Raw genomic sequence first — 24,085 nt, 5'->3', positions numbered from 1 at the left:
GGCTAAAGTATCCTTCGCCTCTCCATCTCAAGGAGAAGAGAAACAAGAAGAGATACAGCCTGTTTGTTAAAGGACATGCAAGTTTAGGGAGAAGACTGTACTTCCCTACAGTCAGAGATCTCTAAAGAAGCTGGCCCTTATTTCAGCACAAAATGATTCTATTTTACATTTATGTTCCCAACTACATGCATTTAGCTACTAAACCTCACTCAATGAGGGTCCATATTCCACTACCTTTTATCTTGATGAGCATTACTTTTGTGCTATTAAAGCGGAAGAGACCACCGGCACAGAACAGGTAGTATTTATTGAGAGCAAAAGTGTCCAAATCTAGCCCTAGAAGAACATCGTTCCCAGAGCAAACATGCAGAATACTGACATACCAACACATTTAGCTCCCGTGTAAGCGAAGCAAGATGCTGCCCAATACAGTGTTGCTAGACTTTTTACCCACCTTGCAGGACCGCTGAGATAGGCACCTGGAAGCTTTATTGGCAAATTTAGGTTTGCTGGCAGTAATTGCCTCATTGCTCTAAGTGTTTAATGTATTTAGGGCAGGGATGTTGTGACTATGCAACAAACTGTTCCAAACTGTGAAACTCAAGCTTATACAGAATCATGTGAGAGGCGTAACAGAAAAAAAGACGGGGAAAGTCCTGACCCCATTCAAGTCAATAGAAATTTTACCAGTGACTTTAGCTGAGCCAGAGTTGCACCCCCAGACAAATCTAACTTTAGATGGGTCTAAGTACTACTCATGCAGCTAGGTCAGGCACAGGAGTGGCATTCTGGGCCACGCTGGGTGGCACTTTCAGCCCAATAACCCATGCGGATAGGCCTTGCAATGGGGGATGCAGGTTCAAACCCACTCTGGTGGCATACAGCCTGGATCTCCCACTGCATGAGCAAGTGCCCTAACCACCAGCCACAACAAGGCATTGCCAAAAGCATCCTCCACCCTTCCTGCTGCACTGCGCCACTGAGCAACTAAGAGGCAAAGATACATGGGGCTGAAAGGAGGGTCAGCCGGCAGGGGAAGGAGTGTAGCTCAAAGAGATGGGTACTAAGAGTCAGGCCATTCATTTTTTTTGCACGAGAATAAATTCACTGCACACACTAAAACTGCAGCATAATGTATTTTTGAAAAGATGCAAGGAATTGGGTTTGGGAGGGGGACAAATGAGGGAGCCGGTCATTTGCTTTGCTTTTTTCTAAATGCACAGCCCATGGGGCTTCCTGCAAGAGCACTTGGAACCCATCTTGACATTAAAAGGGATACAGAATTGTAAGGGTTATAAAATAAGACCTCAGGGCAATAAGGAAAACAGCAATTGGCAGGAAGAGAGAAGTAATGCACACGATCAGCAGGTTATTTCATTATAGGCGCTTGCAGCCTGTCCTACATCATCAGGTCCTAACAGCCAGACCCAACTGAAGACCTGGGGACCTACGAGTTGGGCACTACACCTACATTTTAGGTGGCTAGATTCCCCAGAGCAAAATCCAAGTCAGAGCTCAGCACCTGACCTCAACTCCCTCTCCCTGGCAAGGGGAGTTAGGCTTCTCATGAGTACTATGCAAATTCCCACCTGCTGAGCACAGACCTGCCTAGGAGCCAACAGGAAATGCGATGCAGCGGCTGCGTTTCAAGGAGATAGAAACTACGTCTAAATGTTATGAGGGGTCCCAGCCCTGCCGGTGAGTGTCAGGGTGCTCCGAGCATGACAAGTACATTTAAACCTGTAAGTAGCAAGCCCTATATTCCTGGGACAAAACAGGGGAGCAAGCCTTGATTACTAATGATCTCCATTTAGGCCTTACAGAATCTGTTTTCTGTCTAGAAAACATCCGAGCTCTTTCCAACCAAGCCACTAACTCAGCATCTTTGCTCTCCCCTTGATCCCTTTTCGCCTCTATTATCTGAGGCAACTTGGAGGTTGTGTTTTATTTTACCCCGGTGACATTTTGACTGCGACCCCTCTGGGGAGGCCGCAACCTTTGAGTTCAAATGCTCAATTCACCTGCTCCCTGCTTGAGCATTTGCAATCAATGCCAAAAGTCAATGTTAATCCCCCTCCCCAAGCCACTGCAGCTCCTGGGGCTCTGGATGAAACGCAGACTCTCACTGGAGAGTCCACCCTCGATATACCAGCTCTCACATGTCGGTATCTGAGGAGTCAGAGCACAGAGCAAGGGCAAATCCTGGTTTTGTTCACACTGGGCTGATTCCAGCACAGACTCCGGGGTCTCCCTGGTGCGACCCCAAAGAAAATGTGTAATAAAGCCAGAGTGGCTTTGCTTAAATGTCCTGCTTGATCCCACCATGAACACAGGCTGCATATGTGCTGGAAACACATCCCCTCCCCAGAGGGTAGCATGAGGCTGACACAACCTCATCTGCTGTTCAGGCAACCAGGCCTCCTCCCTCCCCAGAGAGCCCCAGGCTACATCCTCTTCAGCTACTACATTACAACACCAGCTAGTGGAAAAGCAAAGATCCCTATGAACAGGGGGCCCATATTATTTTTAAGAAAATCCAAGACATGTCCCTCACTTCCCAAGACCACACTCATGGCAGTGCCTCCCCTGGCCCCATCCCACCCTAGCCAATCCCTGCTCCAGGCAAGAGGAGAAATGCCCAGCCTGGGCCACCCTCGCCTCCAGCCGCTGCTCAGGAGGAGCGGGCCTGGGCACTTGCAAGCAGGAGCAGTGGTGCCAGCCCGCACACCTGCCTGGTGCACCATCCCGCTCCGCTACCATGCTGGACTGAGTGCCTCTGCCTCCAACAGCCGATTCCAGGACTTTTCAAATTTCACCAAGTGACTGGGACGACCTACAAAATCCAGGACTGTCCCAGCCAAAACAGGATATATGGTCACCCTACCTATTAAGCTTTCTGCTATAAGCTGGAGTCAACTCTCTCTCAACCATCTGTCTGAAAACATCACCTGCACATAGCCTGAGCACCAGGAGCAGAGTTACTCAGGTCACCCATGACCCGTGGTCTGCCAGAAGCAGCAAAGTGTACTATCATGCGGGCCAAAGACTAGTTCATTCACTTACGGCAATTTCTTCCACGATTTGATTCATCGAGCTTGGTATGCTGGGGTTGAGAGAGGATTGTTCCCCCTAGAGCAGGGGCAGGCAATTATTTTGGGTGGCAGACAGCTTAACTAGTTTTGGTGAGCTGTCGAGAGCCACACACACAAACTCTTTCAGAAGATCTCATTTTAACGAATTATAGATAACAAATAAATCATATACCAAAAATCAAACATCTACTACAACATATTTTAATTTTACTTCAAAAACTTATTTTTGTCCTGATTTAAGTTTTTTTGAGTAGTGTATATAGAAGCAATTGCATAACAGCTCAACAAAGTCTTACTCTTGTATCTTGTGTATGGGGGTGAAGGGGGGATGTGTGTGTGTGGGGGGGCATGGAGTGGTATGGGGCTGGGGGCTGGAGGGGGTGTGTACGTGTATGTGGGGGCTGCCCATGCGTTCAGTCCCAGGAGTCGGCCAAAGGTTAGGGAAAGGGAAGGAGGTGGTGGGGGAGAAGGCAGAACTCGCCAGGCCAGGGCAGGGCAGTCCACCCCCGCAATCTGGCCTGCAGCTGCCCCCACAGCACTCCGCATCGGGCCAAGCCCATGCTGCTCCCACCCAGGGCACCCCATGCCGTGATTCTGCCTGCGCTCATCGGCCCTGGCCCCAGCCCCAGCTTTCCGGTGGGGCTGCTCCGATGAGGCTGCAGCTGCCCACCTACTGTTCAGCTCCCCTCACCTCCAGCGGCTGCTCCTCCTCCTCCTCCTGCTGCAGCTGAGCAGCTCCTGCCCCAGCACACGAAGCTCCAGCTCCTGGCCACCTCCCACCCACTCTGCCCACCCAGCACAATGAGCAGTCACTGGGACCGGGGCCGGTGCGTACAGGCACAAGCATGGTGCAGGCTGCCCAGGTGGGAGGGAGCAGGGCTCGACCCCACGCGGAGTGCTGCAGGAGCAGCTGCTGGCTGGATACAATCAGTTGGTGGGCTGAATATGGCCCACGGGCCATATTTTGCCCACCCTTGCCCCAGAGACATTTATTTTGCTAATGCAAGAATATAGTTCCTCTCTCGACCCCAACAGGTTCTCCAAGTTAGAATATGACACTGCAGAACACAAGGGAGAAAAGAGAGAGAGATGATGTTACGGCACAAATATTAATGTCTCAGTATTTACAGTGCAGAGCTGAGAGGATCCAGCACTTCTCTTCCTCACTTGGAACATTTGAAATAAAAAGAAAACCCACAAGGCAACCCACACATATTTCTATTTCTGGAAAAACATTAAGGGGCTTGATAAGAAACTTGGAACTCTGAGTAGATATTGCACTTGGCTGCACATTTCTATTTGTTTTGAGTTAGTCCTTAAAGAGGTCAATCTGATGGAGCACCGATTTCAGAATTGAATTTACAGTTAAAGAGTGTTTCTCCTTCCCGAGCATATATAAATTACAAATCAAGTGATCATGTTGATAGCTGCCACACAGAGTCAAGAAAGTTTCTTACAGCATTTGAAAAAATTCTGACATATGCCAGTCTCTGGTAGAACTGCCATATGGAGTTTACCACCGTAACATAAGCTTTGGCCTGTTAATGGTGGTTATGCTGCCAGCACTGATAGACAGAACCTAATCTATGTAGATTCTTTTCAACTATGGCAAAGGAAAGAAAAAGACAATTTCAAGCAGAAAAAAAGTATCAAATGTAGCTGAATCTAGAATAAAAAGTAGCAAAGTAGAGTAAAAATTATATCGACAAACATGTGATGTACACTGAAGCACGTAAGATAAAATAGGAAATCAGACTCCAGGCAATGCCATGGCATGGAAAAAGAAAGTTTTTCAACAGCGTTGGCATATAGAAGAGTCATGGCCTTGCTGACAACAACCTAGATACGGCAAGGCAAATGTTTAATGTAGACACCTAAACTGGTTTGAAGCTCTCATCAGTTGGTCACAATTAAACCGGAGCAATTAAGCAGAAGTTAATCTGGTTTTAAGTGCATCTGCTTTCAAGCTTTGCACTGTGTTACCTGGAATATTTTAAAATGCATTTAGTTACAATGACTCAGCTTTCCTCTAGCACGGGATCATCTTCAAGAGGTAATGGCGGGCTATAAAAAGGTACAGTCTCCACCAGCTCTTTACCTCCAGATCTCCAGTAAATGAAATGAGCATTAAGGGCTAGACTATCAAAGGTATTTTGAGTTCCCATGATGGATGTTAATGTGTGAATTTACCACCTGTTGGTACGATGGTGTGCATGCTCTTATAACAGGACAAATGACAAACAGCTTACTCCTCAATGAAAGTATGGCAAGCCACCTTGCATTTACTGTGGGATAATTTATATGCATAACCCCAGCCACAGGTATATAACATGCTTACAGGTGTCTGCTATACCCAGATGCAAACTGCCAAGCACTTTTGAATATCCCGCTATGGGCTACGTTGACTAGGAGCATTTAGGAGTTGCAACACCTAACTCAAGTGCATGCCCACCTCGTGGAACCTTCCACCTCAAATTCGTTCCCTAGAGCCCCTGGCAGACATTCATTTAAATATGCCACTGGATCTCATCCCCAATCCCAAAATCAAAGCTCCTGCCATGCATTTGTGGCATAGCAGGAGGCACAACTGTTGGGATTGGGGATCAGACCCCAAATCATGACTTACTCACCAGTGCAGGAGAAGCCTAGAAATATGCTCCCCCCTGCACTGGCAAGTTGAAAGATGGGTGCCCACAGATCTAGGGCCAGGCCCAATCAGGGTTTGGAACAGCTGACTGTCAGGGACTGCACTGGGGCCAGTTTCAAACCCCAGTGCAGTCCCTAACCCAGCCACCTGTTCCATTTAAGGTGCCATAAAAACCAGCCATAAAATTGTTTTACATTACATGTAGAACAATTTTGTGGCTGGTCTGCCATTTATGGTATTTTCATTGGGTGCACAGGTACCCCCCTTGCTATTTATGCCATGATTAACACGTTAATCATGGCATAAATGTAACAGGTGGAGGGGACCAAGGTTTCCTATAAGGCATGGGAGAGAGAGGTGCCAAAGAATGGGTTTCAAAGAAGTGGGCATGCTTAGTGGAGACTATCTAATAATAAATGCCAAGGACACTGGCTGGATAAGAATAGAACAGTTTCAATAGAAAACAGTGAGTGCACACCACACCACAATACTCCTGGAAAAGTCTTGACCATTACGCTACTGAATATAAGCTAGGGGGAGGACGTGGGTGTCCTGTGTGGAACTGCATGTGCTTTGAAAGCATCCCCTGGTTCTCACCCTGCAGACAAGACAGGCGGACAAATGCCTGTGAAGGAGTTTGTGAGATGGAGGTGAAAAACTGCTCAGCGCTGTCACGGTCTTTACTGGTAGAGCTTTAAGACAGCAAGGCAATACAGGCATGTCTGGGCTAGATGGTGGTCTTGAGAATCTAAATGTTGGCACCTGCCATTCACTTTGTAGACAAAGGTCAACCTTGTAAATCTAGCTCCAGAAACTTTTCTGCAGGTTTAGGCTCCTGAATACCTTTGAAGACCTGGCCCTAAAGGCCTAGTCCAAAGCCCACTGCAGTCAACTGAAAGACTCCTATTGACTACAATGGGTTTTGGGTCACACGTGGTTGCTACAACTGCTTTGTCTTGAATTCTCTCCTGCAGAATTAAATTTTCTCAGCTTAAAATTAAGGGAATATCAATCAGTTCACATCATTGACACAACATCTACAAATAGCTTAATGGATCAGAAAGGAAAAAGAAAAAATTGTCAGCATGAAATACATTAGAGGGGCTGTCAGTTGGGTATGCCCATTATCGACTTTCCTAAAGTAACAGAAAGTCTATTGGAGAGTGAATTGATTTCTGCATTTCCTATGCTTGTCCAATTTTCCCATTTAAAAATATTCTATAAAACCTCAGCACTTGATTTTCTCAAAACCTGGATTCCCAGAGCTAGAGCTGTACTTGGTGGAGTAGCTATATTTGGGCAATCCAGCTACATTTGCTTGATTCCCCAAAACCTACAATTGTGAATGGAAACATAAAACCAGGCTTTGGTGTGACAAGAAACACCAGTGGAGGACCAGACTACCAGGTATTCATCAAGTATGGAGATAGAGACAGTTATTCATATCCACTTAATGTCACTTGTGCTTTTGCATACTGATATTCTCTCTCTCACACACAAGCAAACCCATTCTCTCTCTTTACATGAGCAAACCCATTGACAATAATGGTATCACACGCCTAATTAACGCCACTAAGGTGAGTGAACATTTGAAACCTTAGTCCTTAAGCTGGTGATATAAACACAAAAAGCATCTTTTATGATGAGCACTAATATATGGACTATGGTATTGCCTCAGTGCCAGGCAAAGCCCATGGTGCTAGACACAAAAATGGAAGAGAGAATGCCTATTCTGAAGGGACCTCTATAGGCATCTGTACACCCTTGCTCTCAGATTCGCAGCATACTCTCAATCTCCCTAGCCTCCCACTTCAGTTCCCAAGTAACCAATGTGTTGTAAGAAAAACCTAATTAAGGTTGTTCATTAGCCTGCTATACCCCTTTGTCAGCATCTCTCAGACCTGTCTCCATCATTTATTTCATGCTGACCCTAATTCTCAGGGTCCTGCCCTGAATTAGCCCTTGCACCCTCTGCTCTTTCGGCTCTTTCATCTTCACCCACCTGTGCCGTATGTGCAAGAATTTAGTCAAAAAATCATCTGATTAGATGCAAGTCAGAAACAGTCGATTTTACCTCTTCAATCTAACATGATTTGGAACCATCAGTCTGACTGCACCATCACGATTTTATTGCTTTTGCTTTCCTCCTCCTCCTCTTCTTTTTTTGGACACAACTGCTCGTCACATCTTGCACCAAATCAGACTGCAAGGGTTTGGAGAACAGAGAATGCCTCTACTAACATGTTCTCCAAGTATTTTGTGCAGTGGGGCCATCATCTTCAGTGTGGGGGGGGGGGGGGGGGGTTTTTTAGCCATGACAACAATATTAATGTGAAAGATTAATATTCACATTTCACATTAAAACACCATGGAGATTTATATATATACATATGCATATATATAAAGGAGATGTGAATAGTTGCGACTGCATAACAAAGCGTGATGGACTAAGAGTTATATTATTACTCATATATTTACATGACGGGGTAAGAGAAATGGGATATTATAGTTCTCACAGAAAACCTCATCCAATACAGTTACACCCAGAAAAAGTTAGAATATTAAAATATTTACAGCACATTCTGTTTCTTTTATTTAAATGTTACAGAATTGAACATGGGGGGAGGGAGGTGGGTAAATCAAAACACAAGAAACCCTTCCTACCAAACTGCTTTGATCAATGAAGTTCTCTGGGACAACGGCGGAGAGAAGTGTTTCTGCTGGTTTAATGTTTGCAACATCAAGCTTTGGGGTGGTCTCTTCCAAAAGGGAGCCCTTCCAAATCCTTCTTGGAAATTTTGGCTGTTTTTGTTCCCTGTGCCAGAATTCACCTTAACATTTTTTTTTTTTTCAATGAAGAGACAAGCAGCTTTCATGTTTCTTACCTTGGAACCTGCCAATAGACCTCCGAGCAGTTTTGTTCCTTTTCCAATACCAACCACTGCAAAGAAAGGAAGAGGAACATTGCAACAATCCATTACAAAAACTGGATTCACAATCTCTGCATGTACCATCATTCACTGCCATACATCACGTTAGTCAGAAATATCACATTTCCTGCACTGCTGGCGTATAAATGGGCTCAATTATCCTTGATGAGTTGAATGAGTCTTGCAAGGGAAGGATCCCGAAAGATAAAGATATTGCCTAAGAGAAAACACCTCTGATGTTCAATTTACTAGGGGCTGAGGAAAAAGAGAGGGCATGAAGTGGAAGACAGATAAGCTTTGCCTATTGTTAATGTGCTTTAATTCTATCCTGGGTTTTCTTTCTTTCGTGCGGTTTTTGCAGTCACGGTGAAGAAATGCGCAGTGCAATTAACCATGTCCCTCAGTCTGGTTTGATAAAGTCTTTGGCAAGGTTCATTTTAGCGAGCCAAAGGCATAACTGTAACTGATGGGCCATTTAAAGGTTATTAGTGGCCAATAGTAACACAACCAAGGCAGCAGCAAATCCCATAAATGAAATTAGTTTAGCTGTGATAGGACCATGGCAAGAAAGTAAAATAATCAGGAGGTCCCTGGGTCTCTTGTGAGGATCATTTATTATCAAACACAGGCTGACGTGTGTGTATGGACCACTGACTTTTTCAATTTTAAATCACATTTTTACATGTAGCCATTAACAATCAATCAGATCTCCATCAATGAAGTAAATGGATGGGAAAAAAAACCTCTTTATGGTATTATAATTTAAATTAAAGCTTCCTACAGTAATATGCTTCTCTTTAATAATTTTGTCTGCTGGTTTCCTGCAAATACAGCAGGTTGAAGCAGTGGGTAAAATAAGAAGGCAAAAAGCATTGGAAATCAGGCATATTGTTAATGCATTGTAAGTGCTCATCACCATGCGAGTGGGACAAAATTCTCCAATATTTTCTTGTTTAAGAGATACCAATACAAAAATGATTATTAATATATAACTTCTCATACTTCTTTCCACAAAATATTCCAGAAACAACAGACATTCGGGTTGTTTCATAAGAGCTACATGCTCTGATATAAAAGTGTACCTCTGTATCCCTTCCCTTGATAAAGGGAAAAATCTTCCACTTTAAATCCATAAAGAGAATTTGAATTATGTTCTTATAAATGGAAGCTTATCTATAGTATAGTTGTACATGTGACAGAAATATTGGTTGCACCTGTTACCTCTTGAAAGTCATAATCATTTTAATGCCTGGAGATGTTTATCTGCAAATGTAATAACTGCCTGATACCACCGTTATGTGAAGAATGAGATGTTACATGCAAATATATTGGTTCAAATGACTGTGTTATAACTGATCACTAATTTCCCAATTAAGGAATAGAAATTGGTTTCTCATGTTAGTGATTTAGAAATGCTGATGGAACGCCTTAACCGAGTCAGGATGACAAAAACAACCTAAGGACTGGCCAAACTTAAATGTCATCAAATATAATCTACAAATCATTTAAATCAATTTAAAAAAAAAAACCCTATTTCAAAATCTGGAAACATGATTTTATATAAAAATGAAGATTCACCAGAAATACTATATTTACCTGAATATAAGACGATCCTGATTATAAAATAACCGCCGCCCCCCTTATTCGATTCTATATACAGAAAAGGTATACATTTTGCATAGTTTTCCAGGTATGGAATCTAATTATTGGAGGTTTGCCTTGATTTTTTCCCCTTCCCACTGCTACAGAACGGAAAATAAACCTGGGGCATAAGGTAGCCCCTTTGCCCTATGCCCCCACAACTTGTTCTTCTCATAAGTCCTGGGATCCTCCAAAAAATTATATGCAAATAAGGCACAGAGCAACCTCATCAGCACTAATCATATGGGACTGGCTGAGAGAGGGGGCAACTGGGCAAAATGTATGGGGCCCTGGTTGGTGAGGTTTGCCAGACATTTAAGGTTGGTGAAGAAACAGGAATCATTGGAAATGGGAAAGAAAGGTGCAGCTCAGCTGTGGGAGTGAAGAGGAAGTCGAAATGTATGCAACACAGTGGCTCACCATGACATTTAAAAAGAGTCAGTGCTGAGTGCAACTGCACTTAATGGGCACTACCTCACATTTTATTCAGATGTTGCATTTACCCAGTGGTCGCCAACTGGTCAATCTCGATCAACTGGTCAATCGTGGCGCTTCTGACAGTCTATCTCAGTCTGTCAGAGGCTCCACGATCAGGGGCAGCAGAATGCACATGGCTGGGCTGAGCAATGCCTCCTGCCGGCCGGGCTGGGTGAACGGGGTCAGAGCCCAGGCAGCTCGTCTGAGAGGCAGGAAGTGGGGTGGAGCAGAGGGGGACAACACAGTAGATCCTGGGGTGCCAAAATGTGATCTTCACCATAAAAAGGTTGGAAACTGCTGTACTAACTAATCTTTCTGGGGAAGAGGGGTCTGGCATAGACTTGTTCAGGACTCAACTGAACAAGTTGCCCTCTAAGGAGGGCAGTGGGTCGGGGTACAGGGATGGAGATGGGTGTGCGGTTGCACGGTGCAAACTGTGTTACGGGTTTTTAGTGTGCTTTGAGCTGCCAAGTGAACCACAAGGGCCACTTGTCAGAGTGCTGGAGGTGGAGTTACATACATAATTTGTTTATTTACACACACACACACACACACACACATATACACACACATATCTACACACACACACACACACACACACACACACACACACACACACACATTTTTGCAAAAAAAAAGTGGACACACACACACACATACACACACACACACACACACACACACACACACACACACACACACACATTTTTGCAAAAAAAAAGTGGCAGGTTTCCATTAGTAAGTTTGCCCACTATGGGCCACGCTTTTTATAGCTGCATTTAGTCAACATCATAGTTGGTTTCCATTACGGACCACAAGCTGCTTTGAGCAGCAGTTCAGAAACAGGCAATGTATTTATTGTGGTTTCCTTGTATGTAAGACATGGGGCTGTTTTCCCCATGCTGACTGGGGTTGGGAGGGGAAATCTCATCTTGTACTCCAGTAAATACTGTAACATTTTAACTCCTATTAAATCCTCATACAAACCCCCCAAAAAAGAGGGTTTCAATTCTAAGGATGTTTTTGGCATTTCCTACCACAAAGACAAAAGCAACATTGCCACATACTGTAGTTAAAAAGACTGAATTTACAGGCTACATATTTGTGAGCTGAAGCTTGTATCAAGACCCTCACATGAAGGTGTTGAGCCAATGAAAAATGACAAGCCAAGCCCAGAAGGATGTACATGTCTTCCCAACTTCAATGAGAGTATAAACAACATACTAACAACTTATTTTGTTAAGCACCAGATTGTGTAGTCTATGTATTTCTGGCAAGGAGATACAGGCTAATCTTGGTAAAACAAACAGCAAAGTTGAGCTTGAATTTACCATTCTTAATAATTAATTGGCCCATCTTTAGACTTGTCCTTTAATGGCTTCTTTGAGTAATTTATTTAAACACATACTTCATTTTCATAGCACTGAATTAAGATCACTTCTCTTTGCCCATTTACAAACTGTATACTTATCCATAATACAGTAAGACAGGACTCGCCATTGATTTGAATAATGTACTTTGGTCTTATCTTACTTAGGGCGTAGCTACATGACATATTTACTATATAGCAAATTGGCCTTACGTGCACTAAGTGCAGAGACCATAAAAAACGCAGCCTTACTACGAAGCAAGTCACTCAAGTCAAGGGTAAAGTTATCCCTTGAAAAATGTATAACACAATGGTTCTCTATTTCATCAGATTCAAGGCACCCATCATTAGACTTGAGGCACCCCTCATAAAATGCCACAAGCTTTCACTTGTTTTTTGCCTACCGAAAAAATGTTTCTATTGCAAAGAACTCAGAAAGACCAAAAGAGCAAGAATGTTTTTTTGATGCTATTGACTCCTATTCTGAAATAGCTGGATTTATCTTGTGAATCATGTAGGTGTTGAACACCTAATAATGGTAGTCTTGCAGAGAGGGGTAGTTAGCCATTTTGGTCTGAAATCAGGAAGGCGGCAAGGTAGAGATGCACCTTAGAGTCTAACTGAATCAGAAGTATAGACGCTTTTGTGAGTCTGAGCTCACTTCACCTTAGGGAAGCAAAGTGCTGGGAGAGGTCTCTCCCCTCTCCCTCCTGTCTTCTGCATTCAGATTACTCTAACACTGCTCTGTGCAAGTCTTTCACAGCATCCGATGAAGCGATCTCAGACCCATAGTGGCATGTCCGCAACCTCGGAGAAGAATATTCCCTATGGTGTAATCACCGATACAAGCTCTCACCCAAGAGGTATACGGAGAAAACTAATGGAAGGAACCACGTTGTTTCCTGGTTGCTTTAGTTTTACTTCTGTTATTCTTTTATTTTCAAGCCCTTAAAAAAAAGTAATAATTAATTACTGTGATTAATCTGCTTGCATTTAAATAATCGTGGGCTCAATGGCATGGCAAGGACCCGAGACAAATAAATACACCTCTGAACTGACATTAAGAATCACAATCAGGATTAACTGGCCCCCCACCCCCGCTCCCATTTGTTTCTCTAGACTTTACAATTTTTGTACTAACAGTTGGAACTGAACACCTTTACATTTCCTTTTCTATGCTACATTTGCAAAGCTTCAAAGTATGAAACAAAGTATGAAATTAAATATAGTATCAAAATGCATCTTTAAAAAAAAAAAAAAAATGATTTAGACATTTGCACGGCATTCAGCATCACTGGACCCAAGCACCCTATGAAGGTGTGGCAGTGCTTCACTCACATATGCAAAAATTATTCATATGTCCAAACGCTACAGGATCAGGGCCTTAGCATGCACACGTGTATACGAGAGGTCTGCCAGGAAGCAGCAACGAATGACTTCGACATGAAGCCTGAACTCAGAGGCACAGCATCAGCCATCCGGAAAGGAGGTTTAGCAGCCACAGAAGGTGTTTTGTGACGCTGCCCACTGGCATGTACAAGATGTTCCACTGCCACCAGGGTAAAGACAAGAGATGAGCGATCCATTAAGCTGTTTGTGTCTCTGTTATTAATTCCTTCCTCTCCCCTGTTATTTCTTCTACCCTCTTTAAAAGTCTGAAAGCATTTGCCCCCACTCCCCTCCCCGTGTTGTCCTTTTCAGTTGGGTTTCCATTGATCTCTATCTGTATACTTTGTATGTCAGTGGAATGAAACATCCTGTGCCCTTGCGAAGGATCGATCAGCAGCATATTAAGGTGAGACACGTTTCTGGCCGGACCAGATACAAGCCAAGCATGAATACTTTTTCTCATACCACAAGAGCAAGCTCTGGAGCCCATTGGATGGCAGAGAAACAGTAGAAGCAATTGAAAAGCATCAGTGATTTCTCTCCCCCGCCCCTTAAATCAATGTTCTCGACTTCCCACAACCAGCAATATTATGCTCGGTGGGAACATCTGTGCCGGAGAGAACATCAGCTTCATAACTAGATGCAGTGCTCTCCAATGAACGGCAACAGAGTACAGGAAATTGGAGCAAGCAGAGCTCAAGCTTCACTTCTAGTCTATGCAAGTTAACAGTGCACACAGGTGGAAGAGAAAGACAATTACCAGCAGATGGGCATCAACGTATTTGCAGCTTCTGCACACAGCTCAGAGTGATTCTACTCAGAGAAGTGACTGCATCACAACTCAGCCTATCTACTCCCCCACCATAGCCACTCACATCTGTTGACTTCTTTCCAACCAGGATTTTTACTCTGCAGGGCCGAAAAGAATTAAAAAAGCCAAACCAGTCGGATTAGGCGAACTGCAGCTCCTATTCTATGCTGTCCACTAATAAAATTATTGGTGCAAAGATGGGAGTAATCCAGCTCGCTGTGTCCCAAGCGTAAGTTTGCAGGGCAGGCTATCAGAACATCATGCTACCGGTAAACTCAACACAGCCAGTTTGGATATAAATGCATCTGTTCTAAGTGTATAATACCATGTTAGGCCCAGTGTGATCCCTATTTCTTATGCTGCAACACACTCCAGTTAACCTACATATCCCTTAAATGTAGGAACCACTTCAGCACATTGCATCTTTCAGCCCAACTGCCTGCTATGTAACTTAATTGCACTTCAGATAGGGGCATGGTAGCTGGAACTGCATCCGCCTGCTTTGTAACTCGCTGTAGTCCTTTTAACTGTGCCAGAAACAGCCTAGGGGAAGGATCTGTCAAAGAGCAGCTATTGGAAGCCTTGAAAATGATTGCAGCTAGTCAGCTTCAGGGCTGCTGGTACCACGCCACCGAGAGCACTGTAAATCAACAGTCCTTCAGTGCACTGCACTGTCCCTGCTGTAATATGAGAAGCCACCACACTGACTAATTAGAAGATATTAAAATGAAGCTATGAAAAGCTGCTAATACTACAGCACCGATAGAGCTGCAGCCTTAAGAGTAATGATTGCTTACATGAAGTCTGGATAAGTGCATACTTTACATAAGTGCATATCCTTTTTGCAGTCCCAAAATGATGCCCTTCAGTACATCACACTGTATCTGATGCAGAAAATCACTTGACGACAATAAACAGGGAAGCTTATAAATGTCCCTTTTTCTACTGGATGGGATCACCTTCACTTCTTGTCCTAATCTATTGTGTTGCTACACTTTATATAACAGATGGCTGAACTGAAGCCTACACGTAAAGCACTTAACATTTCTTTGGAGACAGAAACGGTGTTTTAGAAACATTATTATAACAATAAATGCGACCAAAAAATCACGACAGCTGCAAAATGCCAGCTTATTCAAACAAAAGTACATATCCATCTCAAGTTAACAGAGGCAAAATTCGTTAAATAAGAGAGAGACAAACATGACAGATATTTATATTTTTCATTACCCAGAACTCCTGAAGCTGCACTATCCAGAGTCCCACCGTGTCCAATCTTCAAGATTGGTTTCTTCCTTTTTCTTACAACCTCTTGTACACCAGCTTCTGCACAAATAAATTGACAGGGGGCATTACAAGACAACCTCGGCACATGGCAGCAGGCAAAGTATCTGGTATTTATGTTAAAAGGTACCAAAAAGACAGAACAAATTTAGCAGAAAGGATTTTCCCTTCTTCCCCAATTAAACGATGAATTGAGACCATAGGAACTGCTCCTCTTAAAAAAAAAAATCGCCACTGGTTCATCTACAGCAATTTTCACCGCATGCCATTTCAGTATCAGGCAATAATAATAAATCATCTCCTGCGCCATCAGAAACAGATTTGCCATGAAAGGTTCAAAGAACACCACTGTGGGCAATTTACCTGGTGTGTTTCATTAATGAAACATGGAGCCTCATCATTAGTAGATCCCCACCAGAGCGATCATCTATCACACACAATGGTGTGCAATCACTGCCTCTCTATGGTAACACAGTACAAATAGTCTTGCCATATTTAATTGCACAACATGGGAGAAATGTTGCACGCTGCATGTTTTCCACGGGGCTGCGGGCAAGCGAGCAGAACCTGCGCGCTGTGGTGTATCTGCTTTCGTGGTATCACACACAAACAGTATCATATTGGGATATTTTTAAGTACAGGTTAGGTGTGTCTACATGTCACCATACGACGATGTTGCTACAGCGCCAAGCTTTAGTACTTCCTTTGGGTGGTTACTGCACCGTGTGCACTGTGCACGGTTAGATTTTGCTGCTAGCGGCGCACTATGCCCAGGGAGCGCACCGCTACAGTGACGTAGCGCACTGTATGGGGACATAGTGCCTCACTATGTCACTGTAGGGCGACATGTAGATGCGCCCGTTAGACACGCGCATCTACCTGGGACGGTTTGGGCAGGCACGATCCTGCTTAGAGCGGGGGGCAGAACGGATGACCTCGAGGTCCCTTCCAGCTGTATTTGTTTGATTGTCCAAATGTGACTGGCCTTTTAATCCGATCTAGGAATTCCTCAGCCCAGGTCACTCTTTGAAGGGCTCATTCAACACACTGAAGGGCACTGGGAACTTAAAAGCTAGTAAATAATATGGTTATGAAGGCTCCACGCGCCCTCAAGTCTCTGCACCTAGATCTGTAGGTTTACCATGACACTTTATTATTTCAACTGCTTCACTTTCTCCCTACTGCTGGTAGCAGCTTCCCAGTGCTTCAAAGACCCACGCAAGCAACAGAAACAGCAATGATTTAGAAAGCGACTGTTATTATGATTTTACACAGATCCCAATCCAGCACTGAGCTATCACAGGGAGATGGAGCCTAGCTGTGTGGAGCCCCCCTCCACAGGTCACCCCACAGGTCGGGGATCCACTATCCAGTTTTCAGATCAGGACCGGGACCTTGAAAGCCAAACGAGCCTACAATCAGCGCATGAGGATCACGGTTCCACCATGCCACGGATGTGCAGACATGGTCCTCACCGTAAGGGGGTTGCAATCTTAATTTCTTGTGCAGAAGGGGAGGTGGCACAGAGCCCCATGGAAGTGATAAGCTTACTCAGGCAGGCCCCAAACCTGCAGGCTGGTCCAGGTCTGCCCCAAACCTGCAGTTGCTCCCAACACTGGAGCCGGGCTTCAGTGGGCTTCCCTCCATGGACCGAAACCAGACTGCTAGACCGGGACCTGCAAGCAACCTGAAAAACTAGAGAACAGTACCTTTTGCTGACCTGCTCTTTGTCAACAACGGGCCCAATGTACATGGGCCGAGGAAATGGAGGGGTGGTGAGGGCAGCAGAGTGACTGCTCGGGTCCTGCCCGTGTTTGTGGGGGACGCCAGCGCAAGCCTGCCGGGCAGGTTTCCCAGCTGCATGAGGAGGCCAGACAAAAAGTACCCCCACTCTTACGACATTTGTGCAAGCAGACACTGGAGAGAAGGAAACTCCATCTGGGATTTAATTTTAAGGAATTTCCCCCCAGAGCTGGAAGTGTCTGGGCAGACATTTACTCTGCCTCAGCCCTCATCCGCGTGCCCCTCTGCAGCCCCTTGACCCTGGACCAGATTTTCTAACCGGCCATTCCCCATCCCTGTGCAAATCAGGGGTCTGACCTGCGCCGTGGGCCAGGCATCTGCCTGCACGGGCGCAGTTTCAGATGGGTTAGCAATCTGCCAGCATGGAGGGTGGGAAAGACGCATGCTGCTGCAGAGCCGGGGGGGGCAAACACCTGCACGCCCAAACCCCTCCCTGGTGCTTGGGACAAGGGTCCCACCACCGCCGCTCCGGCAGCCCGCTCTGCACGCAGGCATCCAGAGAGCAGCTCCAGAGCCAAGCTGGGCACGGCCTCAACGCGCGCTGCAGGTCCTTTGCATGGTGGCAAACCTCCCCGCCCGAGACCTGCCTCTTCTCCCCAAACCACCCCCCATCCCAGCCTGGATCTCCACCCCTGCCCCTGCCCTGCTGTACCTGCCAGCAGCTTTGCCTTCAGCTGGTTGAGCAGATCAGCTGAGGTAGGCCCCTTGGGCTTATACACAGCAAACAGCCCGCTCAGCGAGAAGAGCTTGTCTGCTGCCGGGCTGGCCATCAAGGCCCCCAGCTCCTCGCACACCTTGCTGGCCATGCTGCCAGCACAGAGCCCAGGCCAGCAGCTCTGCCCCTGCTTCCCCCCACGTGGGTGCAGCTCCCAGGCAGCCAGCAGCTAGAGGGCAAGGAAGAGGCAGACTCCTTCCTCCTCCCAGGCATCCTGGGAGATGTAGTCCCTGCCCTGCCTGCTGCAGCATGCTGACCTGCAAGGGCTCTTGGGACTGGTAGTTTTCTGGGGGCTGCAGCTGGAGATGCTGCCTGCGTGGTGCAGGGAGCGTATCATTTTGCCTGGACCCTTTTCTGGTTGCAGACAGCCCCGCCCCGAAACTAGAGCAAAGGCTCGGTGCGCCCTAATGCTCCTCTAGCATCTCTCTAGCTGGTCCAAAAGAGATCTTCCTGCCACGGGTCAGATGGGTTAGCTCCTGCGGGAGGAGATGCAAGTTCATGAATCCAGAGCAAGGGGAGCTGGCGTGGCAGTGGCTCGGCACGGGGTAGCCCAGCCGGCGGATGCTGCAGGGGAGGGATAGACAATACTGTGGCAGCCCCAGTACAGTATTGGCAACCCCACCGTGTCCAAAATCATGACACAAACTCTTAAAAAATCAAAGGATTTGAAATGTAAATCATGAGATGCTATTTTTGAAGTGTGTGTGTGTGGGAGCGGGGGCTATTCGTGAAGTTGTGAGGGGCTGGAGCCCAGGGAAGGGGAGTCCCTGCACCCCCTGGCAAGATGTGACATGCTATGGTGAGACACACACACACACACACACACACACCTCTGTTGCAGAACTCACCCCGACCCCGGGGCCCCATTCACCCCAGGCCCTGCTCCAGTCCCTCCCTCACCGTGGGTGGCCTTGATCTGCCCCTGCCCACCCCTTCCCTCTCCTCCTGCCCCTTCCCCTCCATAGACTTACCAGTTTGGTACTCTCTACACATGCCAGGAGAAAAAAATCCTGAGATTTGATCTCTCTATCAAGAGATCATGAGTCAGAGCTAATTTGACTTGGAAATCAGGAGTCTCGTGATTTTTTTGTGAGAGTTGGCATTACTACCAATGTAAGGCTACATGCCAGGGTCATCAACTGGAGAGAAGTGGTCCATTCTCCTACGGGCCCACTGCAGGGTTCCCAAGGCTCTAAAAGAGCTAAATTTGTATCCACGGATGGGATTAAATCCAAATCTGCAATCTACATCAGTATTGGGACCCTACATCCCAAACCCCAGGCCCAAGGTTCAGCAATGCAGATTTGCCTGGGATGAGCAGATTTGCATATGAAAAGCCTGCAGAGGGAAGGGGTTTGCAAGGAGTTGCAAGGGTTGGCAGGGTGGCTGAGCAGGGAACTGGAAGGCAGGAAGGCCTTCCCTTGCTTTGCTACCTTCCCTGACCATCCCTATCACACACTGTTTGCCTTTACTCCCAAGTCAGGGGATCCCAGGAAACTATTTATATTCAGTGACACAACATGTATATTTTCCCCATAAGTTGGAACCGGTGAGAGCTGATAGCAGAATGGAGGTGACTGCTTTTTTTATTATTATTATTTCTGCTTTGTTTTAAATGCACAAACATTTTTGTAATGCTATTGATTTAGAAACATGGCCCTGGTTCTCATCCCAGTTGCATGGGTATAAATCAGGATTAACATCACAGAAGTCAGTGGACTCTCACCTGGGGCAAAGAACTGGCTCTCTTACTTTTGTAGTCAAATGCATCATTCAGCTGATATCAATGAAAGTCAGATCAGGCTCCTAAGTACATTAGCCAGCAGTAAAAACAGTCCTAGAGCCAGATGCTACAAGTCAGTAAGTCTAATTATTGCAGGTGAATTCAGACCAGAAATCAGCTGCACATTGTTTAATAATGAGGGTGATCCATCATTCAAACAACTTAGCTAGAGAGGTGGTAGATACTCTGTCTCTTGATGTTGTTCAGTCAAGACTACACGTCTTTCCAGGAGCTATAGTTCAGGGGTAGTCAACCGCATGCATGTCACGTGTGCCATGAGTGGCACGGGCAGCCTCTGTGTGTGGCATGTGGCAGATCAGAGAGGGAGCAGAGGGAACAGCAGCAGATAAGGCAGGGAGCAAAAAGTAGAGCAGCAGATTGGGCAGGGGAAGGGGTTTGAAGTGGCACTCGGGGAGGATGCAGATTTTAGCTCGTGGCATGCCTGCCAGAAAGAATGGCCCCCACTGCTATAGAAATAAGGATTTACCAGCATCTACCAAAAATAAGCATTTAATGCAAACATTGCAGAGTGAAATTTTATGTCTTATGTCATAAAAAAGGGTAAACTGGATGACTGAACAGGCCCCCTGGCCTTTTCCTTTAGAAATGTGTGCTTAACTCTAAGCATAGATAAGTATCTGCAGGCCCTTAGTGCAGGATGAGGACATATATCTATTTTGGTAGGTACTTGGCCTATGGTAGATGAACGGATTCAGCTCCATGCTGACGGGTGCAAAATGAGCCCAGACATTCTGAATCCTGCCCCCTGGACCCTCCTTTTACATCCTGTTATTAAAAAGGGCCAGATCCTGTACCAGTATTTCCACTGCCCATAACGAGTGTTGCTCCCATTACCTTTAAGAAGAGCAGGGAGAGAGTTCAGCACCACACAAGTGAGTAACTTGTGTTAGCAAAATCCTCTATGGTTGTTCCACACGGGTGGATCATTTTTATCTTCTTACCTGTAAGAAATGAATGTTAGTACAATGCCTTGAAAATTCTTAGTGCCTTATAGGAAGATTTTAGTTATACAAGTTATTTGCTCGGTGCTCATTTACATAGCTGTAACCTGACCATAAAAAATATTTGCTGCTTCCTTCTGCTGCAAGGGTGAAGCCCCTAATGACTGGTACATCCGCCTGTCATTGTTGGTGCGTGCAAGGGAGGTGGCAGGATCTTCCCCTGGAAGAAATGGACAGACCTGGAGTCACTGAAGGGATTCTGCTGTTGATTTCGATGGATTTGCCCCAAAGAATGGAAAATGAGGCCTGTAAGTGCAGCAGTCAAGAGAAGTCCCCTTTACACATGTAGTTCAACTGTATTAACCTAAACATTGAAAACACAGTCCCATAGTTTGCACACAAATGGCCCTGCCAGAACAGCTCAGACAAAACTATTTAAAAATACATGTTAAGATATTGTGAAAAAGATGCCAAGCGAAGGAGCGCAATGGGAGCCACTCATGCGATGCTGCCTAACAGTCTCATCAGGTCAGCAGGCTGTCTTGACAGCAGTTTCTAAGACTCAGAAAGATCAGCGAGACAGACTACACAGACGTGTGCACACCATCGACCGCATAACAACATCATAGCATGCAAACACCTTGGCTATTCAGTACTCCTGTAACAGCCAGGAACTGTGCATCCCTTCCTTCCAGAACTGAGATGCTGCTTTGTAAGAGCTGATTTAATCAGAAAGGTGTTGCGAATGATTTTGCTGATTTAGCTAACCCAAAACTATGCATAGTCTGCTTCTGAACTTTAGCACTGCTCCAGCAAGCTGGGAGAAGCGTATTTGGCTGCGTTTGTTCTTAGTTAAGGGCAGAATTTTTGAGCAACCTAAGGGAGTCATGAATTTAAATTGTGACCAAGTGTCTTCTTTACACAAATATTGCATTTGTTCTCCCTAATTACACGAAGTCAGCGGGAAAGTCAATGAAAATTGAGCACCTAATTCTTATAGGCCCCCTCAGATATCTGCCTGGCTAATTAAAAAAAAAAAAAAGCTATTTTATTCATAGAGGACCTGACTCTTTCAAGAGTAAGAAGGCTGGCTTTGTCTTTAGTGCGTGTAGATCAGGGCCTAAAAGCAAAATATGTGTAAAACTCCCAACAGCTGTGCATGTTACAGGTGGACAGAGAGCACTATGTATGCTTATAAATCAGTTCAGACTGGTCTTTGCATGGGGCAGTGCTATTTAGGACTCAGGGATTTAGCAATGGGAATAAGGTACTTAGCCATTCATCTCAAGGTCACTAGTTCCCATTAATCTCATGTCGGTAGTGACTAAAAGTCATTACCACGTGATTAGTAGCCTATTTGAAATGAGAAGCGTGGTTCAAAGTCAAGAGGTGCCCATGTCACACAAAGCCCCACCACAACTGGTTACTACTGGCAACCTTGGGAGAAAGCAGCGCTCGCTGGTGAGCGAGGTCTTGTAGTTTTAGACAAAGACAAGCTAGACCGTCAGCTGAAGTCAAGGGCATTATGCCAAATTACATCTGCTCAGTTATAATTCACAAGCAAGGGGGGAATTTGTTTTCATTACTTCGTTTGCTGAGAGACTGAGCAGTGCCTCCGAAAAAGAAAATTCCATTATTGACTAAGACGGTCCTATTTATAACTCGCTGCTCCCCCCAGGACACGGATGGAGCAGAACAGAGAATGACATTTATTCAGGCAGGTGAAGATGGCTACAACGCCGGCTGCTTTCAGAGTGTGGCCTTTCCTAAAATCTTGCTAATAGGCTATAGCTGGAGAAGAAAATGGTATTGGTCTTTACCTTTTTACATGATAATGGACACCTGTGACTGTATTAATGTTCGGTGACTCATTTTATGGCTTCTGCTTTGTTTTCTGTGTCCACATAAGACTGAATAATGGCAGGGAGAAAAATGATGGTTCATGTTCTTCCTGTAAAGGATAAAGGTCTGATGTAGGTGGTATGACACTTTAGGACCAAATTCTGCAAATCGCTGCTTTGTACATTGATGGGGGAACAGCTTGCAGGAATGGGGCCTTAATTAATAACTACTCCAGCCCTGACTACAGAGTAGAAGGAAGACTAACTTTTTCTTGTTATCCAAACAGATAAAATATTTGAAGAAATGATAAAAAGTTGCTCAATATGTTAGCTAATCTCGCCCCTGATTCAGCTAGGTATTCAAGTATGTGCCTAACCTTAAACAAAAGTTACTCCACTGGAGACAAGTATGCATTTTAAAGTATTTTGTTGACGGAGCATTTATGTGAAAATATAAATTGCTATTGGAAATATAAAAATAGTTTCATAGTAGCTAGGGTTAGGAGGGACCTGAACAGATCATCTAGCCTGACCCCCAATAGTTTAACCTACTGTTTAACACAGCCTGTATTATTATCAGGTTTGGCCCATTTTGCATAATTATAATCCATGGAAAAAGTGGTTTCTAAATTCAAAAAGATTTTCGCTCAAACAAAAAATGTGAAGAGTAAATGTCAATTGAAAGTTTAAAACATAAAATTGTTACCAAGTTTCTTGCGTACACACACATTGCACTCGTTCTCCCTAATTCTTGCTCTCTCAACATTTGTACTGTTACTTCTAACTTTCAGTTATGTAGCTGAGCAGAATTTGACATTATATCAGTGGACCAAAGTGTGTTAATTTTTTTTAAAGGAAATTTCAGTCCAGTTCTGGCAATGAGTGAAAGAACAGACCAGTTACATTTCTTGGCTAATGTTAATTGCTCATTGTTAATTTTATTATAACCATTGAGGCTGCTATCCGTGTTTAAGGTTTTCCTGAAAGAGTTTTTCTAAATAGTAAACAGAGCACAATACATAGAACTAAATACTGATCAGTATATCGTTTTTAATAGCTAATATATATGCCCACTTGTGCTTATAGAAACAAGCCTCAGGCACTGTTTGGAATCAAAAGATTCAGATGTGCCCAGGAAAGAAACAAATGAAAGGTGTTTTGTAGCCTTTTGATTTTGGTTCATAACAGAAGGCCCAGCGGGACTCTCGGCCCTTGCTGAAATTTGCTAGTTTATTATTACAGCTCCTTCCAAAGGAATCTAATTCTCTAAGAAGCTGGATCCTAGCTAGGAAAGAAGAAGGGCCACTCTCCAGATGTTTAAACCAAGGCAGGCAACACAAA

General features: G+C 44.9%; 1 protein-coding gene across 2 annotated transcripts in view; it reads right to left on the bottom strand.

Annotated features, from left to right (window-relative positions):
- Window positions 1-19,197, bottom strand: part of TRUB1 (TruB pseudouridine synthase family member 1) — a 53,068-nt gene extending 33,871 nt beyond the window's left edge. The window contains exons 1-3 of one of the 2 annotated variants that reach the window (XM_014522434.2): window positions 19,130-19,197; window positions 15,587-15,682; window positions 8,625-8,680 (exon numbers count right to left, since the gene is read on the bottom strand). In XM_014522434.2, the coding sequence (XP_014377920.1) occupies window positions 8,625-8,680; window positions 15,587-15,682; window positions 19,130-19,151 (174 nt within the window). In that variant the 5' untranslated portion in view covers window positions 19,152-19,197. Of the gene's footprint in view, window positions 1-8,624; window positions 8,681-15,586; window positions 15,683-18,095; window positions 18,322-19,129 lie in introns of those variants that run through there. The other variant, XM_006029022.3, reaches the window with a different exon arrangement.
- Between the last annotated feature and the right edge of the window lie 4,888 nt (window positions 19,198-24,085).

This window comes from Alligator sinensis, unplaced genomic scaffold (genome assembly GCF_000455745.1).
Source record: "Alligator sinensis unplaced genomic scaffold, ASM45574v1 scaffold1451_1, whole genome shotgun sequence".
NCBI classification, from domain to species: Eukaryota; Metazoa; Chordata; order Crocodylia; family Alligatoridae; genus Alligator; species Alligator sinensis.
Note: the sequence above shows the minus strand (reverse complement) of the source record. Positions and strands in the feature narration are given on the sequence as shown.